Below are 22,178 nucleotides of genomic sequence, written 5' to 3' on the forward strand. Positions count from 1 at the left end.
CCAATAGGCACAGGGCTGTGAGTGTCTTCACTGTGAAAGGAAAAAGGGATGCAGGCACTGTGGCAGGATGGGACCTGGCAGAGGGAAAGACGTGTCTGGGTAAAAACAGGTGGGAAGAGTGGTGTTCTAGGGGTGAAGGGGCCCTGGGATGCCTGGAGCTGAGACCTGACAGCTCATCACAGGTGTGGGCACAGTGCCAGCCCACAGAGCCCAGAGCATCCCTATTTACACCCGGGCTAGTGCCACCACAGCCCCCAGCCCAGCTCCCAGCCCCGCTGGGTGCCAGGACAGCTTTGGGGGCCCTGTGACCACCCACCCCAGCACATCATAGACCACTGCTGCTTCGTTACTGTCATTAAGCTTTTATTTCCACTGTCACAAAGTTCCTGGGTTTTGTTTTGTTCTGTTATTAAACTGTTTCATTTGCTTGGTTTGCTCTTGAATTCATCTCAAGACAAGGCAGCGGGGCATGCAAGCCGAGACACCGGCACGGACGCACACACAGGCTTCATCTTCACAAACAAGGCTCTTTGCTGGAGCTGCTGCTTCTCAGCCCAGGGCTCGGCCACCCCCCGGGCAGGGTCCCACCTGCAGGACAGGACACCCACCCGGGGCTGGTGGCCACGGGAGCAGAGAGAGAAGGGAAGGACAACTTTACTGCAGAGCTGCTGGACTAGTCAGGGCTGGCATGTGTGACTGAGACTCCAAAACTGCTGCACCCCAAACTCTGCACTGAGACTGGGGCCAGCAGCTCCCTTCTTTGCCCTCAGCCCTTGCTTCTGTCCCAGTCAGAGCCCTCCCCTCCAGTGCCCTCGGGAAGGATGGACAGATGCTCTCACTAAATGTCCCAAATCTCCTCCTTGGATGGGGGACTGAGCTTGCTGCAGGTCACTCACCCATCCCGAATGACCCCCCAACCCTAAATACATGGGAAGGGGGCAGCTCTGCCAGTGATTTCAGCTGCCCCCATGCCATGCCTGGCCCTGCTTCAAAGCCAGTCCTCCTCCAAGTGGGGCTTAAACCCAGATCCCAAGACTCCAAGACAATTCCACCTTCTGGACAGCTGCATCCCTGCCCACTGAGCAGCAGTGACCCTGGGCTGGGATTCCCACAACCTCAGCTTCCCCATCCAACAGGAATGGGGTGTCCTGATGGCACGGGAAGAACCTACAGGCATCTGCTTCTGTGAAGGAGGGTGGGATGCAGCTGGTACCTGGCACAAACAGGGTCTGGGGTTCCCCATAAGCAAACACCCCCCTCCACCAACCCAGCGGAGAGCGCTCCTGGGACCAGCCTGGTCTCGTTATAAACTGCATTAATTAACAGCCTGCTCCAGAAGAAAAACCCTTCACTTCTCTCTCTCTCTCGGGTCCTGGTTTGTGCTGTGAGGAGAGGGCGGGGGGGAATCTGCCCCCAGAGCCCTCTCCCATGTTCTTGCTCCCAGGGGAAACAGCTCAGCCCAGCCCAGCCCCAGAGCTCAAGGAAAGACGGATACAAAGCAGCAACAGTCAGCGCACAGACAGAAAAATGAAAAGAAAGGAAAGTACAGACATGGCATTTAATGGGGCAACACCGACAGGGACAAATGAGAGGGGGGGACATGCCACAGTCACCAGGGCTGGACCCTCACCTCTGCCTGGCTGTGCTTTGGGTCCCCTTCCCATGGCCAGGGATCTACTTTGGACAGGCACCAGGAACCCGAGTACAAACAGAGACCAACCAGGGCTTGCTGGCTGTTTCATCATGAGCAGATGTAGAACAGAGGCTGGAATTAAAGACTAGCTGATGTAAATTCCACCCCAGCACTGTTCCCGGTGTTCTGCACGTGCCTGATGCTCGGTGGGTCCTGCCAAGCCAGTCCTGAGCTGTATCCAGTGCTCATGCTTGCCAGGGCACAGACACCAAACCGCTTTCCAGAGGGGGATGGCTCACCCCGGCCATTCCACTGATGGGGAAATTGAGGCACGAGGAGGTTAAGGCCAACATTTCCAAGCACAGGATGCTCCAAGCCTTATTTTCAGTGATACCCAGACACTGCAGATCCTGGTGGTGTTCAGGAGGAATCAGGGGCCCTCGGTGCTCCCCAAAAGGGAGATTAGAAGCATCCAAGCCAGGGTCCCAAATCCGCAGCCGGGGGGAACACTGGGGCCAAGCCACTTTGCTCAGGGACACTCAGTGTGCCAAGAGCCCTGGCAGGGCTGACTCCCTGGGGAGACATCTGCGAGCACTGATGGAGCTCAACCCATGACAGGTCCTCCAAAAATCAAAAGCTTTCCAGGGGAAAAGTGTCAGAGCAAATGAGGTTTGCCTTTGCCTGGGAACTATGTCAAACGCGGCGGGGCCCATCATTCATCAGCGGAGGCGATTGCAGCAGTGTCACATTCATTGGGAACATCGATTGGCACCGGGAAGGGACCGGTCTGGCAGACGAGCATTCAACAAGTTGGAGGCACTGCAAAAACCTACCCCAGAGAGTTGCATTTTGGCCACAGAGCAACAAGGAAAAGGTTTCCATGGGAGGGAGTTAAGGACACCCTCCAGAAGCGCCCCCACAGTGAAACATGGGCACCCTCGGGGACAGAAACTGCAGAAGAGGCAGAAATATTGCACATGGACGTGAGGTCAGTGTCCTTGGGGATGGGGAAAGGTGGCTTTTTATGGGCATCAAGAAGTACCACAAGCACAAAACCCCAAAACTGGGGAGCAGCGCTGCATGGTGAAGATCTGTCCCTGCCATGCCGGGAGGATTCAGGAAATGCTGAGGCACTGCCTTGTCTCCTGCATCGTGAGACACCTGTCAGACTGTCCTCCACATCCAGATGTCACCTCCCACTGCCATGGGGACAGTCCTCTGTCTGGGCTCAGCCACAGGAGCTGCAGACATCCTAGGAGACAGCTGGGTGGAAAGATGCTGCTACCATCAGCTGGACCAGAGATGGAAGGGTGAGCCCCAGGGTGGCTTTAGGGGTCCCAGAGGCTTCTTGCACTTTGCTCCTGAGGGAATGCCCATCTCTCCTTTCCCAGAGCAGGGGCCAAGGCAGCTGAGGCATCACCCACACAAGGCTCATTCTCCAGCAGAGATGCCAGCTGTGTCCCACGGTGTGGGTGCCAGTGGGGCTGAGCTGGGGGCACATCCCAGAGCAGTGGTGGGTGTTGATGGAGTGTGGAGAGGCCATGCAGGCCCCACTCATGACGGGGGGGCTGCAGCCCGGTGTCCCCAGGTGTGTATTCCCAGCCCTTTGCCTCCTCCAAGGTGGGCGCAAGCGGCTCCGCTTGGGGCCGTGCCCTGGGTTCACAGCAAGACCTCCCATGTCCTATGGGAGTGACGGGATAAGGAGACACCCTGAGCTGTGCAGAGCCCAGCCTGGCACTCCCCTGTCACCTTGTCCCAGCTGGGATGGGGGGACGGAGCAAGTCAGAGCAAGGCTCCCCCTCTGTCCCTCCAGCCCCACCGGCACACGGGAAGATTCACAGCCACCACCGAACACCTTCCCACCGTTTGCAAAGCAGAAAATAGCAAAGGAATCTGCTTGAAAGCAAAACCCAACTCTGGGCTCCATTAATACTTTTTCATGCAGTGAGAAAATTAATAAAAGAAAGGAAATGGGGACGTTCTGGTGCCTGGCAGTTTCCTCACCCTGCCCGACTGAGGGATGGAGCTTGGTCTGCTCAGAGTCTGGGCTGAGTGAGCCCTCACTGAGCTCCCAAAGGGAAGGGTGAACAGAAAAATGCAGGGAACACAGGAATGGGAAGAGGAAAAGAAGCTACAGCATCCCCTCCAAACAGCAGCCAGCCCACAGAGCTTGGGATATGGGGGGTGGGAGGAGAGGGGGGGAAGGCAGATTTTTGGCTTCATTGTTATTGCAGGCTCCCGGGTCCCCGCAATAGTGTACGAGCATGTAAACCTTACAAATCCTCACCTGGGTGGGTGGACACGCACACGAGAGACGAAACACAGCAGCAACATTTACAACAAATAAATAAGGATATTGATCGTCGAGATAGGCGTATAAAAAAAAACCTCACTTTTTTCCACCGAAGGAAAAGAAAAAAAACCAAAACCAAACCAAAAAGCACAATACTGTCTCACCAAAAGAAAAAAATATAATAATATAATATATATCCCTAGTGAGCCAAGCCGGGCTGCCAGCGGCATCGTGGGTGACGCCAGGACTCTGTTCCCAATCGCCGTCAGTGCCTCAGCTCCCCGACCACCCCACACGGGCAGAGCCCAGGGGCTGCAGCCCCCCGGTACCTTTGGGCTCCGTCTCTGGCCGGCTGGTTCCCAGGAGAGGACCCCGCCGGCGCATCCGCAGTCCCATCCGAAAACGTAGGAAAAGGGGAGCAAAGGGGGCAAGGAGGCCGAGAGGGGGCTCTGCCTGTGGCGATGCTCGACCCGTTCCCCCGGCCCTGAAGTCCTGGGCGTTCGCTGCCGCTCAGACCGGGGTCTGGCGCGGGGTTTTTTTTGGAAAAAGCAGAAGTTGGCAAATGGCAGCGGCTGGTTCAGAGTGCAGAGAGGGGGAGCGAGCTCGCGCTTCGAGGGCATCCTTTGCTCGCGGAACAGAAAGGAAGCCGGGAGGGACAGGCAAGCTTCGCGCGGCGGTGGTCGGATGGCACGGAGAGCATCTTCTCCCAGGCATCTGCAGGAGAGGGTGGGGAGAAGGGAAATAGGGTGAGAAGGATGGGCAAAAATCCCTGTGGCCATCTCATGCGACACCAGCGCAGCTGGAACGGCAAAGCTGGAAACGGAATAGAGATATACTGAAAATCTCAAAACTCCAGTGGGGTTAAAAAATACCCCAACCCCCCTGGACGCTGCCTGGACTGTGATAACCAAAATCACTCCAAGGGACAACTCTGCACAGCTCCACAGGGCATAGCAAGGACCACGGGGTGCTCAGCCCAGCACCTGTATAATGCTGGGAACCAGTGTCCCTGACACTGCTGTGCCAAACCCAGCTCCAGGGCATAATATAATAAGATTTAAGATAAATAAAACATTTAATATAATCTGTCTCTGGAGCGTCCCTGTGCCCCCAGCACGCCAGCTGCCTCCCTGCCTCCTCTGCAGCCACATCTGCTGGTGAGGGTGTGAGCTGTGCCGCAGGCAAACATTTCCATCTCCATGGGATGAGGTCTGAGGGAGCTCTGTGATACGGGGGAGACTGGGAGAAACCTATCAAGACGGGGCAACATTCCCCCTGGCTGGATTTGGGGGGGATATCCATGTTTTGGTGCTTCAGCAGAGGAGAATCAGCTGGCTGTGCCTGGGGGAGGCGGGAATGGCATGAGGCAGGTGGGAGATGGGCACCCGCAGCCCCTGGCACCGCACTCACCGCCGCTCGGCCCCGGGACTATACGAGCCCATCGTAGAGGGAGAGCGCCTGCACAATGGAAGGGTCGGCCTTGGAGCCCTCCTGAAATTCCTGCAGCGTCAGCTTCCCGTCCGCATTCTGCAAAACACTCCTGTTACTGCACAGCTCCACCCAGTGAGCCCCCGACACCCCGGCACATCCACACCATCCCACACAGCCTCCCCACACCGCTGCCTCAGCCTCGGTTTCCCCATCAAGCCACCCATGCCTGCCATGGAGGGGACAATGCCACCTCAGAGACCCTGAAAGGGATTCAGGGATCCCAGAGGGATGCGGGTGTCCTACAGAGACCTTGGCAGCAGCTGAGACCTTGTGTTGGTGGGGAAAGGAGGCACATGCAAGAGCCAAGATGCAGCAAAGGGACCCACAGCACCTCCTAAATCCCTTGGCCACGGGGAAAACACCCTCAAGCATCCTCACCTTGTCCATCATGGCAAAAATCCGATCCACCCTCTTCTCCGGTGTGTTCTCCTCCTCGGGAAGCTCCACCGTGTTTCCCTGCAGCAGCAGGACAGGACCTGGTCACACACCCATCTGTGCCCTGCCTGGAGGGTGTCCCCAGGCGAGGATTGTCCCCCCACACCTCACATCAGGACAGGGTGCAAGGGGACAGTGTTGGCACTACAGTCACCCTCAGCAACCAGATCCAGACCCTGCCCTGGCCATGATGGCCAGGACGGCCACAACCCCACACCAAAAAAGGCCAAAGAAGGAACTGGGGGTGTTTCAGCATTCCCACAGAGCCAAGCTCCAGCCTAGCAGGGACCCCCCCCAGGGGCTGCTCACCCTGTGCCCCCCCTGCCCCTCTTACCACCATCTGGTAAATCGCATCTACAATGTCCAGCATCTCGTTCCGCGTGATGTATCCGTCGTTGTCCAGGTCATACAGCTTAAATGCCCCTGCAAGCCAGAGCAACACCAAGGGGCTGGGACTGTGACCCCTGCCCTGGACACTCACCCCAGCACCCTCGTGGGGCTGAGCCCACCAGTATCCCATGGGCAGCACTTACACCTCAGCTTCTCGTCCAGCGTCCCCCGGGAGGTGACCGACAGTGCCTGGATGAACTCCGAAAACTCGATCCTCCCATCCTGGGGGGAGGAAAGGAGGGGTCAGGGTGCTGCTGCCACTCCTGTCCAGCAAAGTCCTCCCTTCCCACGTGTCCCCTCTAAGGGGGCACATCCAGAAAGGCAGCAGGGAGGGAGGAGTGATGCACATTTATCTCCAGCACTGGCATCCAGCTGCCGGTGCCCAGCCCACCAGCAAACATCCCGGCGGGAGCGGCTCTGGAAGGGCACCGCACGGATGGGCTTTTGCCAGCGGCACCAAAACACCGCGCTTCTCCTTTCCTGCTTTGCCACTTCATCGCCCTTCCCCACGTGACTCTCCTCAACTAAAACAAGCGCGGGGGCTCGCTCCAGCTGCGCCGCTTCAATTTCACGCCCCAGGAAGCGCTGGAATATTTTGCTCCACCAGTGCCACGCAAATGCATTCCAAACCCATCCCACCATCGCCACAGGCCCAGCCCTGACCCCCCTGGACTGTGCCCCTGGATCCCAGACTTACTTTGTTCTCATCGAAGACATTGAAAACAAAAGTGGCAAATTTGGTTGGGTCACCGAAGGGGAAGAACTGCTTATAGATCTTCTGGAAGCCGGCGGCATCGAGCTGCCCACTGGGACAGTCCTTGATAAAGCCCTTGTACCTGCGAATGGAGGGCAGGGCATGGGCCCAGGAGGGTCTCCTGCTGAGCCCTGGGGAGCTGGGATGAGGCTCTCCCCAGTGCTGCAGTGGGCTGGGAAGGTGCTGAGGTGCTCCCTGTGTCGCTCCCATCCCCCACCTGCAGCATCCCAGCCCTGTGGATGACGTCTTTGTGGGCACCACAGTGAGGGTGGCAGCGGGGACAAGCAGCGAGTGGCACCAGTGACACTGAGCGGTGCCCACTGCACCGCTCCACCCTGCTGCCAGCCCACAAGGGGCAACAGGGCCACAACCAGGCTTGTGGTGGACATTGTCTGGGAGATGGGAGGTGACAGGGACACACTGCCCAGCCAGGACTGACAGTAATGCCACGCTGCAGCCATGCCCTGGTGAAAAACAATGGCACAGTGACCACCGAGTTCTGTGAGGGTAGCTGGGCACTGGAAAAGGTTCCCCAGGGAAGTGGTGATGGCACCAAGCCTGCCAGGGGTCAAGAGGTGTTTGGACAACACTTGCAGGCACATGGGATTCTTGGGATGTGCAGGGCCAGGAGCTGGATTTATGATGATGCTTCTGGGTCCCTTCCAACCCAGGATATTCCATGATAATTTTTGCACGACCCCAAATGAAAGCTGCTCAGAGGAGCTGGGGGGCACAGCAGGGTTCCTGTGTCACCAGGTGGCACAGCTCAGTCATTTCCAAAACCCACCAATGCTTAAACATCCCAAAAAACCCTCGGTCCCAGCTCCAGGCTGGACCCGGGTGCTGGAAAGTGCAGCTGCACCGGAGGGTGCAGGGAAGGGGCTCACTGGCTCTGTGGGTGAGGGCACCACGCAGGGAGCGTGAAGGGAGCATGTGGGACCACACGGGCATCACGTGGGGTGCGTGAATATTATGCAACACGTCGCCCAGATCTGTCAGGCGCCCGCTGCAGCGGGACGAGGGCTGGAGGAGGAGGGGAAGGGGGTGGCGAGGTGGGAAACCGAAGTGCCGGTGACATCTTTTTCACGCTGCTGCAGCTATGACTCATCGGGTGGGGGGGAAGGATGAGAGAAAGAGATAAAGAAAGCAAACCTTGACTGGTGGGATAGGGAGATGAAAGGGAAGCAGTGGCTTTTCTAGGGCGCTGTGTTCAGTGGGGCGGAGGGGATGGAGTGAGAGCATGGATCCTAGCCCTGACAGCCTCTGCAGGCCCTGCTGCAAAAGGGGACACGCTGGGACAGCACCAGCCTCCTGCAACGGGTCACCAGCTGGACAGTCCCCACGTCCCCATGCTCTTTGGCTGCTTGTATGGGAAGAGCCACTAGAACACAGCCCTTGCACAGGGTGTGAAGGAAAACCCCTCTTTTTTCTGGTCTCTCCTCTACGAGGCAGGTTCACCCCAATATGGGTGCACCTGCCCACCCCTCCTGCATGTCCCTGCTCTGTCTGGCCAGTGGGGTGGCCGAGTGCCACCAGCTCCTGTCCCCTGCCCACAGCCCCATGCCCCAGCCAGCTCACCACCATGCCAGGCACTCACCACTGCTGCACCTCCTTCTCCGTGACTGCAAGAGAAAACAGGAGAAAAGAGAAAAAAAGAGAGAAATTTAGTGCTTTTGCAGTGACAGCTGTTCCCCTGCACTGCCCATCAGTGAATTCCCTGGGGGATGCCATGGGGCTCCCAAAAATTACTTCCCTGGGGGATGCTCTGGGATTCACTCACTCCATGAGCTGTCAGGTGCCCCCCACAAGTTCCCCATGTGGCAGCAACTGCTTTTGAGGCACTGCCTGGGCCAGCCCAGCTGGTCCATGGGACCAGGGCTGCAGGTGCTGGGGACCCCTGAAACCAAGAAGCCTCCCAAGATGTTTTGTGTTGTGCTCAGGGAGTGCAGAACCATGGCTGCAAGATGCTCTGGACCATGAAGGGGACAAGTTGATCATGCCTGGGGAAAATCTGGGCCTGCTGTCTCATCTTCCCAGAGCTAAAACACCCCTGAAAACATCTGCCAAAACATCTGCCTGGAGGCAGCTCAGGGAAGGAACTTGCCTGGCCCTGACATTAGGAATTGAACATGGGCACAGGCACAGCCCCAGGGCTGGCATCCCCCCAGGTACCAGCTGCCTCTGGAGAAACATCATCAAACCCATCCCAGCACCCTGGGGAGCCCCACCAGGCTCTGGCAAAACCCCAAAAATGCAACCAGCTAGAAAACAGAGAGCACTGGCAACTCCGAGTGTCCCCAGCCAAGGGACAGCTGCTGAAATGAAAAATGTCCTCAGCAGAGGAAAGGCTCAGAGGGATGTGGGATGCTGGGCAGGGGGCTGGCACTTGTTCCTGCGTGTCCCACTGCAGAAGCTGTGCCTGTGCCTCCCCACAGCAGGGAGCCAGGTGCCAGCAGGTGGGCACAGGGGGAGCGGCCTCATTTGTCATTTCCTTTGCGTCGTGCATCTAAATAATGATAAAAAAGCCACAGGTCTGAAAGGCGCAGGGATAATGAGGTGAGTGGAGATGTCAATGTGCAAACGGCTGATAAAAATAGAGACCCAAGACACACCAACAGATACCAATTACCTTGGATGGCAAAAAAAAAAAAGAAAGCAATTTTCTATCAGGAAGATTTGTAACGTGCCTGGCAGAAGGCCCAGAGCACAGAGGCGAGGGCTGGCAGGTGGGGCGGCTAGGAGGGCACACAACAGCCCACACCTCATCACCAGCTGGATTCTGGCTCCAGCATCCCTGTTAGCAGGAATTGCTGTGCCCAAGATTGCCCCAAGCATTGGGGGATCCCTCCATCCCAGCCCAGGAGTCACTGGAGGGACAGAGCCTTCAATTCCCCCACTTCCCCTGGGATTCAGCAAAAGCAGCACCCACTGTAGCACTGCAGGGTGTCTGGACAGCAGCACCCCAGGAAAGGGGACACAGCCATGGGGATGCTCAGCATCTGGGATGAAGAGCACTGAGGGCTTTGGCAGTCACAGGTGGGATTTGGAGGGTTGTTTGTTGAGCTGGGGTGGGCTAAACATCAGTCATAGCAGTCTCAAGGGATTTCCCCATCCCCAAAAAAAAAGGGTTGCACAGAAGCATCCTTCCAAAAGAGAGATGCTGAGCAACATCTCTAACAGGAACAGGCTTCCCTGCACACAACCTCATCGAGACACCAGCCGTGACCTCCACCCTGAGGGTGCCCAGGGGATGCCCCAGGCACCAGCTCTGCAGGCCCGATCACCCACGAGCACCAAGGAGGGTAGGTGGAAGGAGGAGGATGAGGGTGAGCCCTTGGGGCAGGCAAAAAAGACCTCAGCAGCAGCCCGGGCTGCAGTCAGAGCTCAGCTCAGCCCCTCCAGGCAAATCGCCTTCTGCTTCTCTCTTGTTCGACTGCGTTTCCCCCAACGTGCTATTTTGGGCCCGGGAGCTGCCTTTCAACTCCAGCAGGAAACAATTAAGAAATTTGTGCTTTTTTTAGTACAGGAGAAATGCTGGTAATGACACGCTTGGGCTGAGGCAGGAGGGAGGGACAGAGCCAGCTCCCCTCGTGCCGCAGGAGGGATGTGTGATGCTCCCAGGAGAGGCTTTTCCGACGGAGGGAACCATTCAGGTGCCACGCTGGAAATCAGCACAGGGCTCCCAATGAGGGATTTGTTAACGTGCATCCTGGAAAGCCACACGGAGCCCTCCTCCAGCACACTGGCACCAGTGCCTGTCCTCCAGCTTTGGGTGCTGGGGGATCTGTGGGGTTCTCCTGAGGTGGGAGCACGGCCTCATCTCCCAGCCCTTGGAAAACCACCCACCTCTGGGTTCACCCCTCCACTGCCATCACATCTCCCCCTCGCCCAGGGGCAGAGTGTACCCAGGGCAGGGAACCACCCCAGCCCTGACCCAGCGTGGGGACTGAGTAGTACCTGCCTCCCCGTACCTGCTGTTACAGATCCAGGACAGATGATGACTTCATGGCTGCCACTTCCCGGCCACTCCGACCCTGCTGGCTGTTGACACTCCGAGTGGCACCAATTAGGAATGCTAATGCTCGACTTGCAGCCGCAGAAGCCTTGGGGACACGCTACTGAGCGCGTGGCTGAGCCACCTGTCCTGAGGCTGGTGACAGGGGACACACGCTGGGACAGGGCTGTCCCTCTGCTCTGCATCTCCCCGGCAGGCAGAGCCCAGCCGGGCTCACCGACAGTACCTGTGCAGCGGCAGCTGCTGCATTTCCCTCCCGCGGCACCGATGACGCCGCGATGCTGAGCCGACATACATCAATTTGCAGCGATATAAACCTCGGCCAGGTGCGCCCCCGACGCCCCACAACAAGGGGATGACCCACAGCAGCCCCATAGAGCATCCCAGCGGAGCAGGATCGGCTCCCTGGCCGCGCTCCAGCGAGGAGCCGGGCTCAGCTGCCGTGCCGTGCTCCAGGGACTGCCGCTCCCGCAGCCGCGCTAGGGAGGGCTAAAAATAGTGCACGTAGCAGCTTGTTAGTAGCAGCGTGCCCCGGGATCCTTGGGGATGAAAGGCGCTAAATAAAGGCAGAGTATTATCATTTGTTATGAACCGCAACGCTGGAAGAGGCATTGCCGAGCCAGGAGCCCCAGCGACGCCCCGCCGGCGCCGGCCCGTGCGCGCAGCCCCGCACCGCGGCAGCGACAGCGGCGCCGGGCAAAGAACGGGGAATCGCCGAGCGCGGGGCTCCCAGCGCAGGCAGGGCAGGCAGAGGGACAGGGACAGGCACCCAGAGCAGCTCAGGAGCTGCCCCACACGGCCAAACCGCAGCCAAGGGCCCTCTCTGCCCTTCGCTGGTCGGTCCCTTCCCGCTCCCACCTCAGCTGGGAGGAAGGTTTTGGCCACACGTCTCACACAGCACAGAGGGACAGAGCCTCCAAGCAGCCCCCAGCCCCCTCCTCCCAGCTGCCGGCACTTAACCCCCCCTCCCCAGCCCTCTCCCCCCACCTCTCCATCAATCCCAGTGGCACAGGCGAGGACTGACAGCTCCGTCACCACCCGCCCTTCGCGTGCCCCCTCTCCTCCCACCACCCAGCTGCCACTGCAGCAAGAATCAGCTCTGGTTAATCAGTGCTCAAGCCTGTTAATTTGTGTTTTCCAGGCAGAGAGGAGAGGAGGGACCTGGGACTGTAAATCCCCATCCGTCGCCCTGCCGCAGGGAGCTCGCTGCTCGCTGGACCGCGCCGGGGCCGGGGCAGCAGGAAGGAGGGCAGGAGGTAACTGGATTCGAGTGGTTCAGGGACCCCTGGTCACGGTGGGATACATGAGGTGACGTGATGTTTCAGCCCCACCGGGGCTTGTTTTGTGCTGACATCGCTTCCCCTGTCTGCGCAAGAGTAGGGGCTCGGCCACCGCCGCAGGGCTGGACCCTGAGCACGACCGTGCACACTCAGCTCAGCCCGTGTGCCAAAACCAACGGCACAGCTCTGTGCTTTTGCAGGTTTGAGCTCCCAAACGCTCAGCAAGCATTGTCCCCACGCAGCAGCCATTGAGGAACCCCCACACGTCCCCCCTTGCTCCAGCTGCTACAACAGCACCTTGATCGCGTGGGGCCATGGGCACCGCAGCCTTATCAGGGAAACCAGTTAATTATTTCCAGGCACAGAGTGGCTTCCCTCACCGCCATAGGGCACTCCAACTATGCCAGGTCACGGGCTCTGCCACCAACCCACGGGCAAGTGGTCCAGCACCACACTCTGAGTCATGGCAGGGGCAGTCCTGCGGCATTTATTTCCCCCAGGCAGCTGCTGTGGCTCCTTTACAGGGTCCCCGGGCATCCCAGCCTGGGGGAGCCAGCACATCACCCCAAGATGGGGCTTCCATCGGGTTTGGAGCTGCCTAAACCTGCTATGGATGCTCAGCGCAGTGCCCAGGCCAGGGGAAATTGGGCACCCACACTGGGTGCTCCTGCGTGAGTGAAGTGGCTGCTCAGGCGTGAAAGAATGGGGCATTTATGCATGCACTAACTGGGCACCCATGCCTGAGCCAGAGGGGCACTCATGCAAAAATACACTGGGAAATCATGCGTGGACTAATTGGGCACTCGTGCATAAATTATGTGGGTGCTTCTAGGAGAACTAATTGGGTGCTCATGCATGAACCGCCCGGGCGCTGCGGCGAGAGTGAAAGGGCCGCTCACGCACGAACCAGCTGGGGGCTCATGCATCCATTTTTTTGGGCATTCATGAATTCACGGGGCGCCCATGCACGGATTAATTGAGCAGTCACGCGTCCATTCGCTGGGCACTCATGTGTAAATTAGTGTAATTAGGAGATAACACACTTGTGCACGTACTAATTGGGCACTCAGGTGTGAATGGATCAGGTGCTCATGCATGAATTAATTGGACACTCAGGCATGAGCTAATTGCAGGCACGTGTGCCAATTAATTGGGCACTCATGCATCAACAACCGTGCGTTCATGGACGGAGCAGCAGCTTGCGATCCAGCGGGAATTCACTGGGCAGCCATGCATAAATCCAGCTGGGTGCTCATATGTAAATTAATTGTGCGCTCACGTGTGTGTTAATTGGGCGCTCATGCGTGAACTAATTGGGCGCCGATGATGCGGAGGAGCCGGGGGTGCTCATGCGTGCGCTGAAGGGCCCCTCACGCGTAAAACACCCGGGTGCTGCGGTGCGAGCCCCGCACACGCTGCAATTTGTGCCAAACGCACTCCGCCCCCCGTCTCGGCGAAACACGTATTTAAGAATTTTCTGAACGTAAATCTGATACAAACTCCACTCTCAACATCGTCACAATGTTAATATTAACCAATTACGAGCTCCCCGCTCCCTCCCGCCCGGCTCGGCAGAGTATGTGCTCGCTCCGACTTCCCTCCAGCCCCTGGGATCACAGCGTCAGCATCACAGCCTGAACAAGCCCTGCAGAATTCGTCCCTGGTCCCTCAGAGTGACCACTGGGCGCGGTACAACACGTACTCGGTGCAGAATTCACACCTGCAAACACGGACACAGCAAGGTCCCATCGGTTGGCACAGGGGGACCCAGTGCCAGCCCCTGGCCCTGCGGAGTGAGTTACCTGGGGTAAACACATCACAGCCTGAGTAGTCATTCCTAATTCCAGGCCTTGTCTCTACAAAACACTCAGCCAAGAGCACGGCAGCAGCTGTTGGAGGTGAGTGGAACCAGGGGACTTAATCCAGCCCTCAAACAGGCACTGGGCAGCACTTGTCTGGTGCAGAATGGGCACCTCCTGCAGAGGGAGGAAGACGCCCTGTGTGCCAGGGCTGGCAGGGGTCACCTCTGGCAGCCTGGGCTGTTGGGTGGCTTCATGCAATTCGGAGGGGTCGGGGGGAAGCATCCCAGGGACAGTTGGAGCATTGGCACCAGGTTCCATCCCAGTGCACTGCCCCAGCTCCAGCACCAACCCCCCAACAGAGCCCAGTGCCCACGGGAGCTGCCCTGTGGTGGAGGGAAGGGGTGAACTCTTCCAGGCTGCCACGGGCTCAGTCCTCCACTGGGACTGTCCATCAGCCCACTGTGGGGCATTCAGAGCTCACTCAGGTCCCTGTTTGATGATGGTAACTTTTAGGATACTCCACATGTCAGCACTCTGGAAATTTGGGTAGTTTGGCCCTGATGACCTGGTCTCATTAAAATTCAGGTTGAACTCCTTAATGATGTCCTGGTTCCGTGCTCTCTGCCAGCTCCTGGGCCACCAGACCACCCCTGGTTGGGCTTTGCTCCTGCTCCCAGGCAGCACAGGGACAGCTCTGGGCAAGAGGCAGTAAAACACAACTGTGGCACCGGGGTCACCCCCTTGCAAACAACTGTTTCTGGAATCGGACTGATGTCATTCTCTTTTGCTCCTCGAGATGATCACCTGCAGTTTGCCCCAACCACTGTGCCCCAAGCTCAGCCCCGTGCCTATCCCTGCTCCCAGCCACATCACCCGCACACCGGGGTGTCCCTGTGTGGGAACCCATCCCTGCAACATCCTCAAGGGATTTGGGAGCAGCCCCACTGTGCAGGCACCAACACACGTCTCCCTGTCACAGCGGGACACCCCCATCCCAGCTTTCCCAGTTTGGCTTCTCTCCCCATCACACTCAGACATCACCAGCACCACGGCAGGTCTGGGAGCCTCCGAGATGTTCGGAGCTTGAGTCTGACAGTGTTATTGGTGTCATTTGTTACTCTGAGACACAGAGCAATACACGGAGCAGTGCCGGGGTGTTTGGCACTCTCCTCACTGGCGGTTGCCATTAGCGGTCTGCCTTGCTCCCAGAGTGGATAAACAGGTCCATGAGCAGTTCTGTTCTCATCTCCCCCGGGGCTGGTACCAACAGGAAAGCCAATATGCAGCTGAAATCCTTTTTAGACTTTATTAAATATTTAAGGGCCCGACATTAGGCTTTGGAAATTGGGTTTAGGGAAAAAGCAGCAGTTGCTCTTTGAAGCAAAGGCAAGAGAGGAAGGGCGAGGGACAGTGCCTTCATTTGGAAATTAATGAATCAGGCTGAAGCACCCCCACAGCAGGAGCTGGTGGCTGCAGCAGGTCTATCCCAGGATTGAATCCCAGCTTCCCCATGAGCCAACGCAGCAATGTTCTGGAGGGGCAGAGGATTCCCAGTGCCATCAGGAGCAGGGACAGAGCAGCCCCCCTGCCCAGACATCCATGGCACAGCTGTGTCCTGCCACCTGCTCAAATCCATCCCTTGCCCACAGGGATTTCAGGGTGATCTGGCACTCCAACATGCCATCCCCAACCTGAGGAGCAATTCCTGCCCTGGGCAGAGGAGAAGACTCCCCTCTAGAGCAGCATGGGCAGTAGGAAAGGAAGTCTCTCTGGCTCAGCCATCACTCCCTGGAGCCATGGGAAGGTCAGGAGGATGCTCAAGGAAAAGCCTTGCTGGCAGTAGGGCCACCTCTGCTGCCCCTGCAGTCCCTCCTGCAGGGATCACCGAGCACTGAGGGGTGACACAGAGACCCAGAGCGGCTCTGCCAGGTCTGACCATCGATCACAAGATGCTGGAGAAATAGGTGGATGAAGCACAGGCAGCCCTCCTTCCAGCAGGAGGTGTGGGGAGGGAGCCCTGTGCCCACAGGCAGTGATGGTGATGGAAGCGACACAGACCATGCCCCAGGGCTGAGCACCCCATGGCCACCCTTGCCCAGGGCACGAAGCTTGGCTTGCTTTGGCATCCAGCTCCCCGGAAGACCCAGGAGAACAAAGAGGGGAAGGAGGAACAAAGCGACCCCACAAATGTCACCCCGATAACAGAGTGAGCGTGCCCGCTGGCTCCTCCCTGAAGCAGCCGCTTCCTTTGATGCCTTCAGAGCTTCTTGTTTCACAACCTTAATTATAGCGGCAGCAGCAAAGGTCAGGAGAGTGGTTAAGCAGATCCATTAACATGTCAGGGGATAAATGAAATGTGATTCTTGTGATGCCAGAGCGGCAGCGGCGTGAGCGTGGCTGGCGGGGATGGCTGCTCTGCCCTGCCGCAGAGGGAGCCCTCAGGGCCTCAGTCGTGTCTCCCCCTTCCCACCCTGGCACTGCAAGAACCTCCCAGAGACTGCGGGGACTCCTCGAAACTTGCTTCTGAAACCCCAAAACTTGTTTTGCTTGCATCTACCTATGGAGCCCCAGGTCCATGTGCATGTGGGATGCCGTGGGTCAGATTCACTGGGAGCAGGTTGGGGTCGCCTTGGAGAAGGAACTGGAGATCACTTCAGACCACCACAGCCCTCCGGAGGCAGCACAGCAGGTCCACATTGAGCTTGCAGTGAACCTGCACCACAGCAACCCCCTTCACAGCTCTGGCTTACAGCAAAACCAGGCCCCAAACAAATGCCAGCCCCTGGGCATCCCTCTGGCATCTCCTGCCCATTGTCCTGACTCAGGGCCCCAAACCAACCTGGCCTTGGACACTTCCAGGGATCCAGGGGCAGCCACAGCTTCTCTGGGCAACCTGTGCCAGGGCCTCACCACCCTCACAGGGAAGAATTTCTTTCTGATATCCAACCTAACCCTGCTCTCTGTTGGTTTGAAGCCATTCCCGTTTGTCCTGTCACTCCAAGCCCTGTTAAAGGTCACCCAGGCTGACGATTTCACCCAGTGTTTGCCACTGAGGGATAATGGGTTCGTAGCCACCCGGCCAGCTCACCCCGCTTTCTGCTGGATGAGCAACAGGAGGCATTTCAACACAAACCAACCTGGCAGAGAAACTCAGTGCCTGGGGCCAAACACTTTGGAGGCTAAAAATAAACCAGCAGCAGCAGGGGAGCTACCAAGGTCCCTCCTCTGCTCCTGCCCACTGCCCCAGCCAGCACATTTCCTCAGCACCAGGGTGGCACAGTGGAGCAAAGCCCTAGTCTGGCTCAGCCAGCAAGGAACCAACCCATTTTCCCATTTTCCTGGCTGAAAACTGCTGCAATCGTAGAATTTCCTTTCCTTTCCCACAGAATTCCACCCGCCACCACGTACCCCCGTAACTACAAATCAATATGTTTATAGTTCGCTCTTAAACTAATGCCCATTAATTCCCTGCATTACTGTCGAGCAACAGAGCCAATTTTGCAGCTTATTGTGAAAGAGTAGAAAATGATGATGCCGGAGCGAGTTGAAAATCCACAAAATAGATCACAGTGGGTGGGATGCGGTTCTTGGGAAAAGAGCATCTTCCTCTCCCTGCACCCACTCTGCAGCCTGGGTGTTGTTTTGGCACCCTTGCCATGGCTCCCACGCCTTCACCTGAGCCCCACTGTGGCCTCAGGAGCACCGGGACCACCATCCCCAACCATCCTGACCCCAACGTGGCCCCAGAGCGATGCTGCTGCACCGACACGGCTCTGAGTGTGCCCGATTGCTCAGCTACTGCAGCCTCAAAAATAACAGTGCTAGTCCTGGACATGGGCAACAGCTGTGCAAAGGGAACCCTGAAAACCAATCCCCCAAAAAATGACTGAAAACAAAGAGCAAAATGTGCTCTTCTGAAACAAGCTCAAATTTTTAAAACTGCTTCGTGATTTTAAGGGTTACTAGCCTGGGAGTGCTGCTGCGAGTAGGGACACTCAGCACTGTATTTCTCCTCCACTTTCTCTCCCAGGAGTCCACACCAAGTAATTTCCACCCAGGACACGTATTGTGCACCCACAACTGCACACGTGCATGTTACACACTTCATTCAGGCCACAGCCACACCTCAGGACCTTCACAAATCTCCAGCTGAGCAGAACCCTCTGACCATGGCCCCACAAGGTTCTTAAACAGAATCCGAAATCCCACCGTGGCCCTAAACCGTGAGCAGCTGGCCCAAGTTAAGCTCAGGTTTAAATCCCCATGGAAGAGGATGTGATCCAGGGAGGATGGTGGTTCCTTCAAGTGTCGGGAGTTACCACCTCCTGGAACACAACACCAAACTGCATCTCTGAGCTACCCCAATGAGGCAGCAGGAAGATTAATAAATTAATTATTATAAAGCACTTTGAGGGCTTTTCGATGAAAGGATTTATGAGAGTACAAAGAATTACATAATTTATTATTCAGTATTATTATCACTCAGCATTGACTTCTCCTGCACGCTCCTGTGAGGCACCAGCCTGGTCTCCAAGGAGGGTTAAACAGCCCTGCAGCCTGGCTGTCCCCACAAGCACTATTCCAGCACCTGGCAGATGGGGGAGCCTGGCATTGCCAGGTATTCCTGGGCACTCAGGTGCCCAGAGACACAGAAAGGCACACGGAGATGGGTCCAAACCAACAGGACTTGGGCAGCCGGCACTTTGAAGAAGCCCTTCTGCGCCTTTAGGTGTCCAAGTGCCATTAAAATCTGGCCCCCAGCACTGTAAGTCAGGAGCAGAGTGGGGAGGGGAGCCAAGAGACGAGGTTTCCAGGCTCCTGCCTTTCCATGTCCAGTTCCCAGCAGGGCCTGGGACAACCTGCTCTGAATGCACGCAGGAAAATATTTCTCGCAGCTCACAGAGGCCGCTGACGGCAGCCCTGCAGCATCCTCGGCTCAAGTTCCCTGTCCACAAGTGCCCTGGCACCTGAGCCATCCCATGCTCCTCTCCTCCCATCTCCTGCTTGTCCCAGGATTGCTGCAACTGAGGCACGGCCAGAGAAACACCACAAATAGGAGATGGAGAGCCCAGAGGGGACAAGGGAGACAAGAAGCCACCAGGCACTGAAGAGCACTAAGGGGAAACAGAGGTCATCTGTGTCCCATGGATGAGATAAATTTGCAGAAAAGCCATGTGGGGCAGGGAGAGGGGGTGACATTTCCCTCTGATCCTGCAGAACTGAGAGGAGCCTTTTTGGTATTTGCTTTGTTTTGCATGGAAATTCACACAAACAGAAAATGATGCAATGGAAGGAAATCCCAGCGTGGGAGAAGCCCTTCACGTACCACAGCCACAGCTCACGCTGCCATGGGAACCTCCATGGGACAAATGCAGGTTCCCATCAGTTTGGGCTGCTGGAGACATCTGCCCAGATGTGCTGTAGCAACAGCACAAACAGCACCACGCACGAGGCAGGGACAGCACTCGCTCAGTGACGTGGCAGCCAGGACACAGGATGGGCAGCACAGGCCAGGGATATTCTTGTGTCTGTCAGAAAGGTGCCAAAGTATCAACATGCTGCGGAATAAAACCTTTCCCAAGCAGGCCCCCAGAAGCTCTTGAGCAGGCTGTGGATGTGTGTGTATGACTGTCCCCTGCTCCAGCTGTTCCAGCAGCCACAGCACTGGGGTCTGGATCAGTTCCTCCCCCTGTACTCAGTGCAGCCCTGCCCTCCTACCTGCCTCTCCTCTGCCTGGCTTCCCCAAAACACAGAGGGAAATGAGTATCTTTCCAATCTCCCAGGGTCTGAAGATAAATCAGAGGCTCTCAGCCGTGCCTGGGAGGGCTCTGTGAAGTGCTTCACCAGACAAGGGAATGCGCACTCGCCTTGACAGCTGCAGAAAAGGGGCAGAAGCGCTCAGCAAAAGTAATTAATCCCAGAGACGAGAGGTGGAATGAGCAGAGCTGAACAAACAAACCCTGGAATTAGCGACAGCTCTCCCTGACAGGCACCACACTGCCAGCCACATGCTGCTGGGGCACGTTGGGATGCTGCACCAGACTCCAGCCACGCAAAGGGCCACGTGCTGCTAGGTGCTGCTGCCTTACCTGCACAGGTACAGGGGTCTTTAAAAAGCAGCAATGAGAAGTCCAGAGCAGGCAGGCAAAGCTCCAGACAGGCTGGAAATTCATTGAGAGATAGATCAAAGGACCACAGCCTTTCTTGGAAAGGGTGCAGTGGAAAGGGGAGGGCACCCAAAAGAGAGGAGCAGAAAGTTCAGAATGAAGTATTTCACAAAAGCAATGACCTGCTGGCCTTATCCAGCAAAGAGACATCCCTGTGCCCAGAGACGTTGGTTTCACCAGCGCTGTATTTGGCTGGCTTCAGCTGCAGGTAAGACATGAGCCACCACTGCCTGTGTGCCCTGTGTCGCCCCTCGGGTGCTGGCACCTTCCTGGCGCAGAGGAGCCACCCCAGGGGTGCAGAAAGCCCAGCACACAGGAGATCACCAGCAGATGAGGCTGTGCTGGGGCTGGCTGTTCCCAGATTCCTCTCCATCAGAGATCAGGTCGTCACAGTGGCTGCAAACGGAGCGGGTGATTGCAGCACAGCATTAATGGTACCTGGCCTGGCGCGGCTGCACTCACCGTGGGCGACAGCTGCAGTGAGGACACCAAAACCCAGCTCAGCTCCAGCCGGGGCTGTGCCCACCTGGCACTGCCACCTTCTCACCATTTCCTCCCCCTGAGCACTTTGAGGAAGCCCAGCCGGGGTACCCCAACCTCTCCTAGCATCACACCCGGTTTGGCTATGCGGACATGCCCCCACCACCTGCCCTCCTCCCGCCTGCTGTGCCACGGCAAAGAGCAACCCCGCGTGTAGGGTTGTGCAATGCACCAGTATTGCCTCTTCTCCATATGGGAGAACTTGCTGCATCCTAATCTATTGCCTTTTTGGGTAAGCACTGCTGTGGGACTGCAGCAATGACAGAGGGGAGAGCTCGCAGGTCTGCTGCACGTTTGGGGAATATCTGCGACCTGCAAGCGGGGAGGCAAACTTGAGCCACGAAAGCCTTTGTTTCCTTTGTGCATCCTTCAGGAAAAAAAAATGATTTTGCTAAAACTGGATGGCTGAGGCACCAGCCACGTTAATTAGATTACGGTGGAGGTCCAGACGGGAAAGCCACTCACTCAGAAAATCAGGTTATTAAACCGATACGGAGATACCTAGAAAAATATCGAACTCGCCGGTGTCGGGCTCTTCTCTCCACTTCAGAGCACAATAACAAAGGGAACCCCTCCAACTAACGCACCCAACTTTGGAAGCCACCCAGATGCTCGGCACCCCGCTGCCGGGCTCCGGGGAGGCAGCGCGGGGAGGACAATCCCCGCGGCGGGCCCTGGGTGCCAGGGACCGGGCAGCCCGGGGAAAGGATGCTCGGGGCAGGGGCGGAGGGGCGGCGAGGGAGGGCGCGATGCTCCGGTGGGCGCCGCGGGCGGGCAGGATGCGGCCCTGGCCCCGCCGCTCCCGGAGGCTCAGAAATAGGCCACGGAGGATGGTTTTTGTGAAAAAACAGCGCGTTCCCCTGGCTCGTTGCCCCTCTCCGTGTCTCTGCTGCCTTATGGGTTTTTTCCTCCTCCCAGGCCAATCCCTGAATTCTTCCAACAAAACCCGTCCGAGCCTGCGCCCTCCCCGGGAGCGGCCCCGCAGGAGCCGCGGCACCGACCCGGGGGAGCGGCGGGGCCGGGCGGCAGCGCGGATCCCATCACACCCCCGGCATCCCCCCGGCAACCCCCCGGGCACTCACAGTACGTTTTCCTGGTCAGCTCTTCCACAACTTCAGGCTTCAACTTGCTGTTGGATTTGCCCATGGTGGCGGCAGCGCCTCTGAGCCCGCCGCCTCCCGGCCTCGCTGCGGGGCACGGAGCGGCGGGGCCGCTGCCTCGCTGGGGCTCCCGGCCCGGCTACATCCCGGGGGGGGGCGGCGGCGAGGGGGGCGGAGGGGTCTTTGTTGGAGGGGTTTGGCCGCAGAGCCGCGCTGCGGGGCCGCGCTGCGTGTCCGTGTGCGTGTCCCCGGCTCCACGCGCCCTCCCCGCCCTCCGC

General features: G+C 57.7%; 1 protein-coding gene across 1 annotated transcript; it reads right to left on the reverse strand.

Moving 5' to 3' along the window:
• Positions 1-346: 346 nt before the first annotated feature.
• Positions 347-22,178, reverse strand: NCS1 (neuronal calcium sensor 1). Its single transcript, XM_048325394.1, has 8 exons — positions 21,883-22,178; positions 8,594-8,618; positions 6,940-7,078; positions 6,386-6,464; positions 6,187-6,275; positions 5,796-5,873; positions 5,337-5,453; positions 347-4,640 (listed from the first exon to the last, which is right to left on the reverse strand). The coding sequence occupies exons 1-7, from the start codon at positions 21,944-21,946 to the stop codon at positions 5,355-5,357; spliced, it is 573 nt and encodes a 190-aa protein (XP_048181351.1). The 5' UTR covers positions 21,947-22,178; the 3' UTR covers positions 347-4,640; positions 5,337-5,354.

Source organism: Corvus hawaiiensis, chromosome 21, assembly GCF_020740725.1.
Source record: "Corvus hawaiiensis isolate bCorHaw1 chromosome 21, bCorHaw1.pri.cur, whole genome shotgun sequence".
Taxonomy (NCBI): domain Eukaryota; kingdom Metazoa; phylum Chordata; class Aves; order Passeriformes; family Corvidae; genus Corvus; species Corvus hawaiiensis.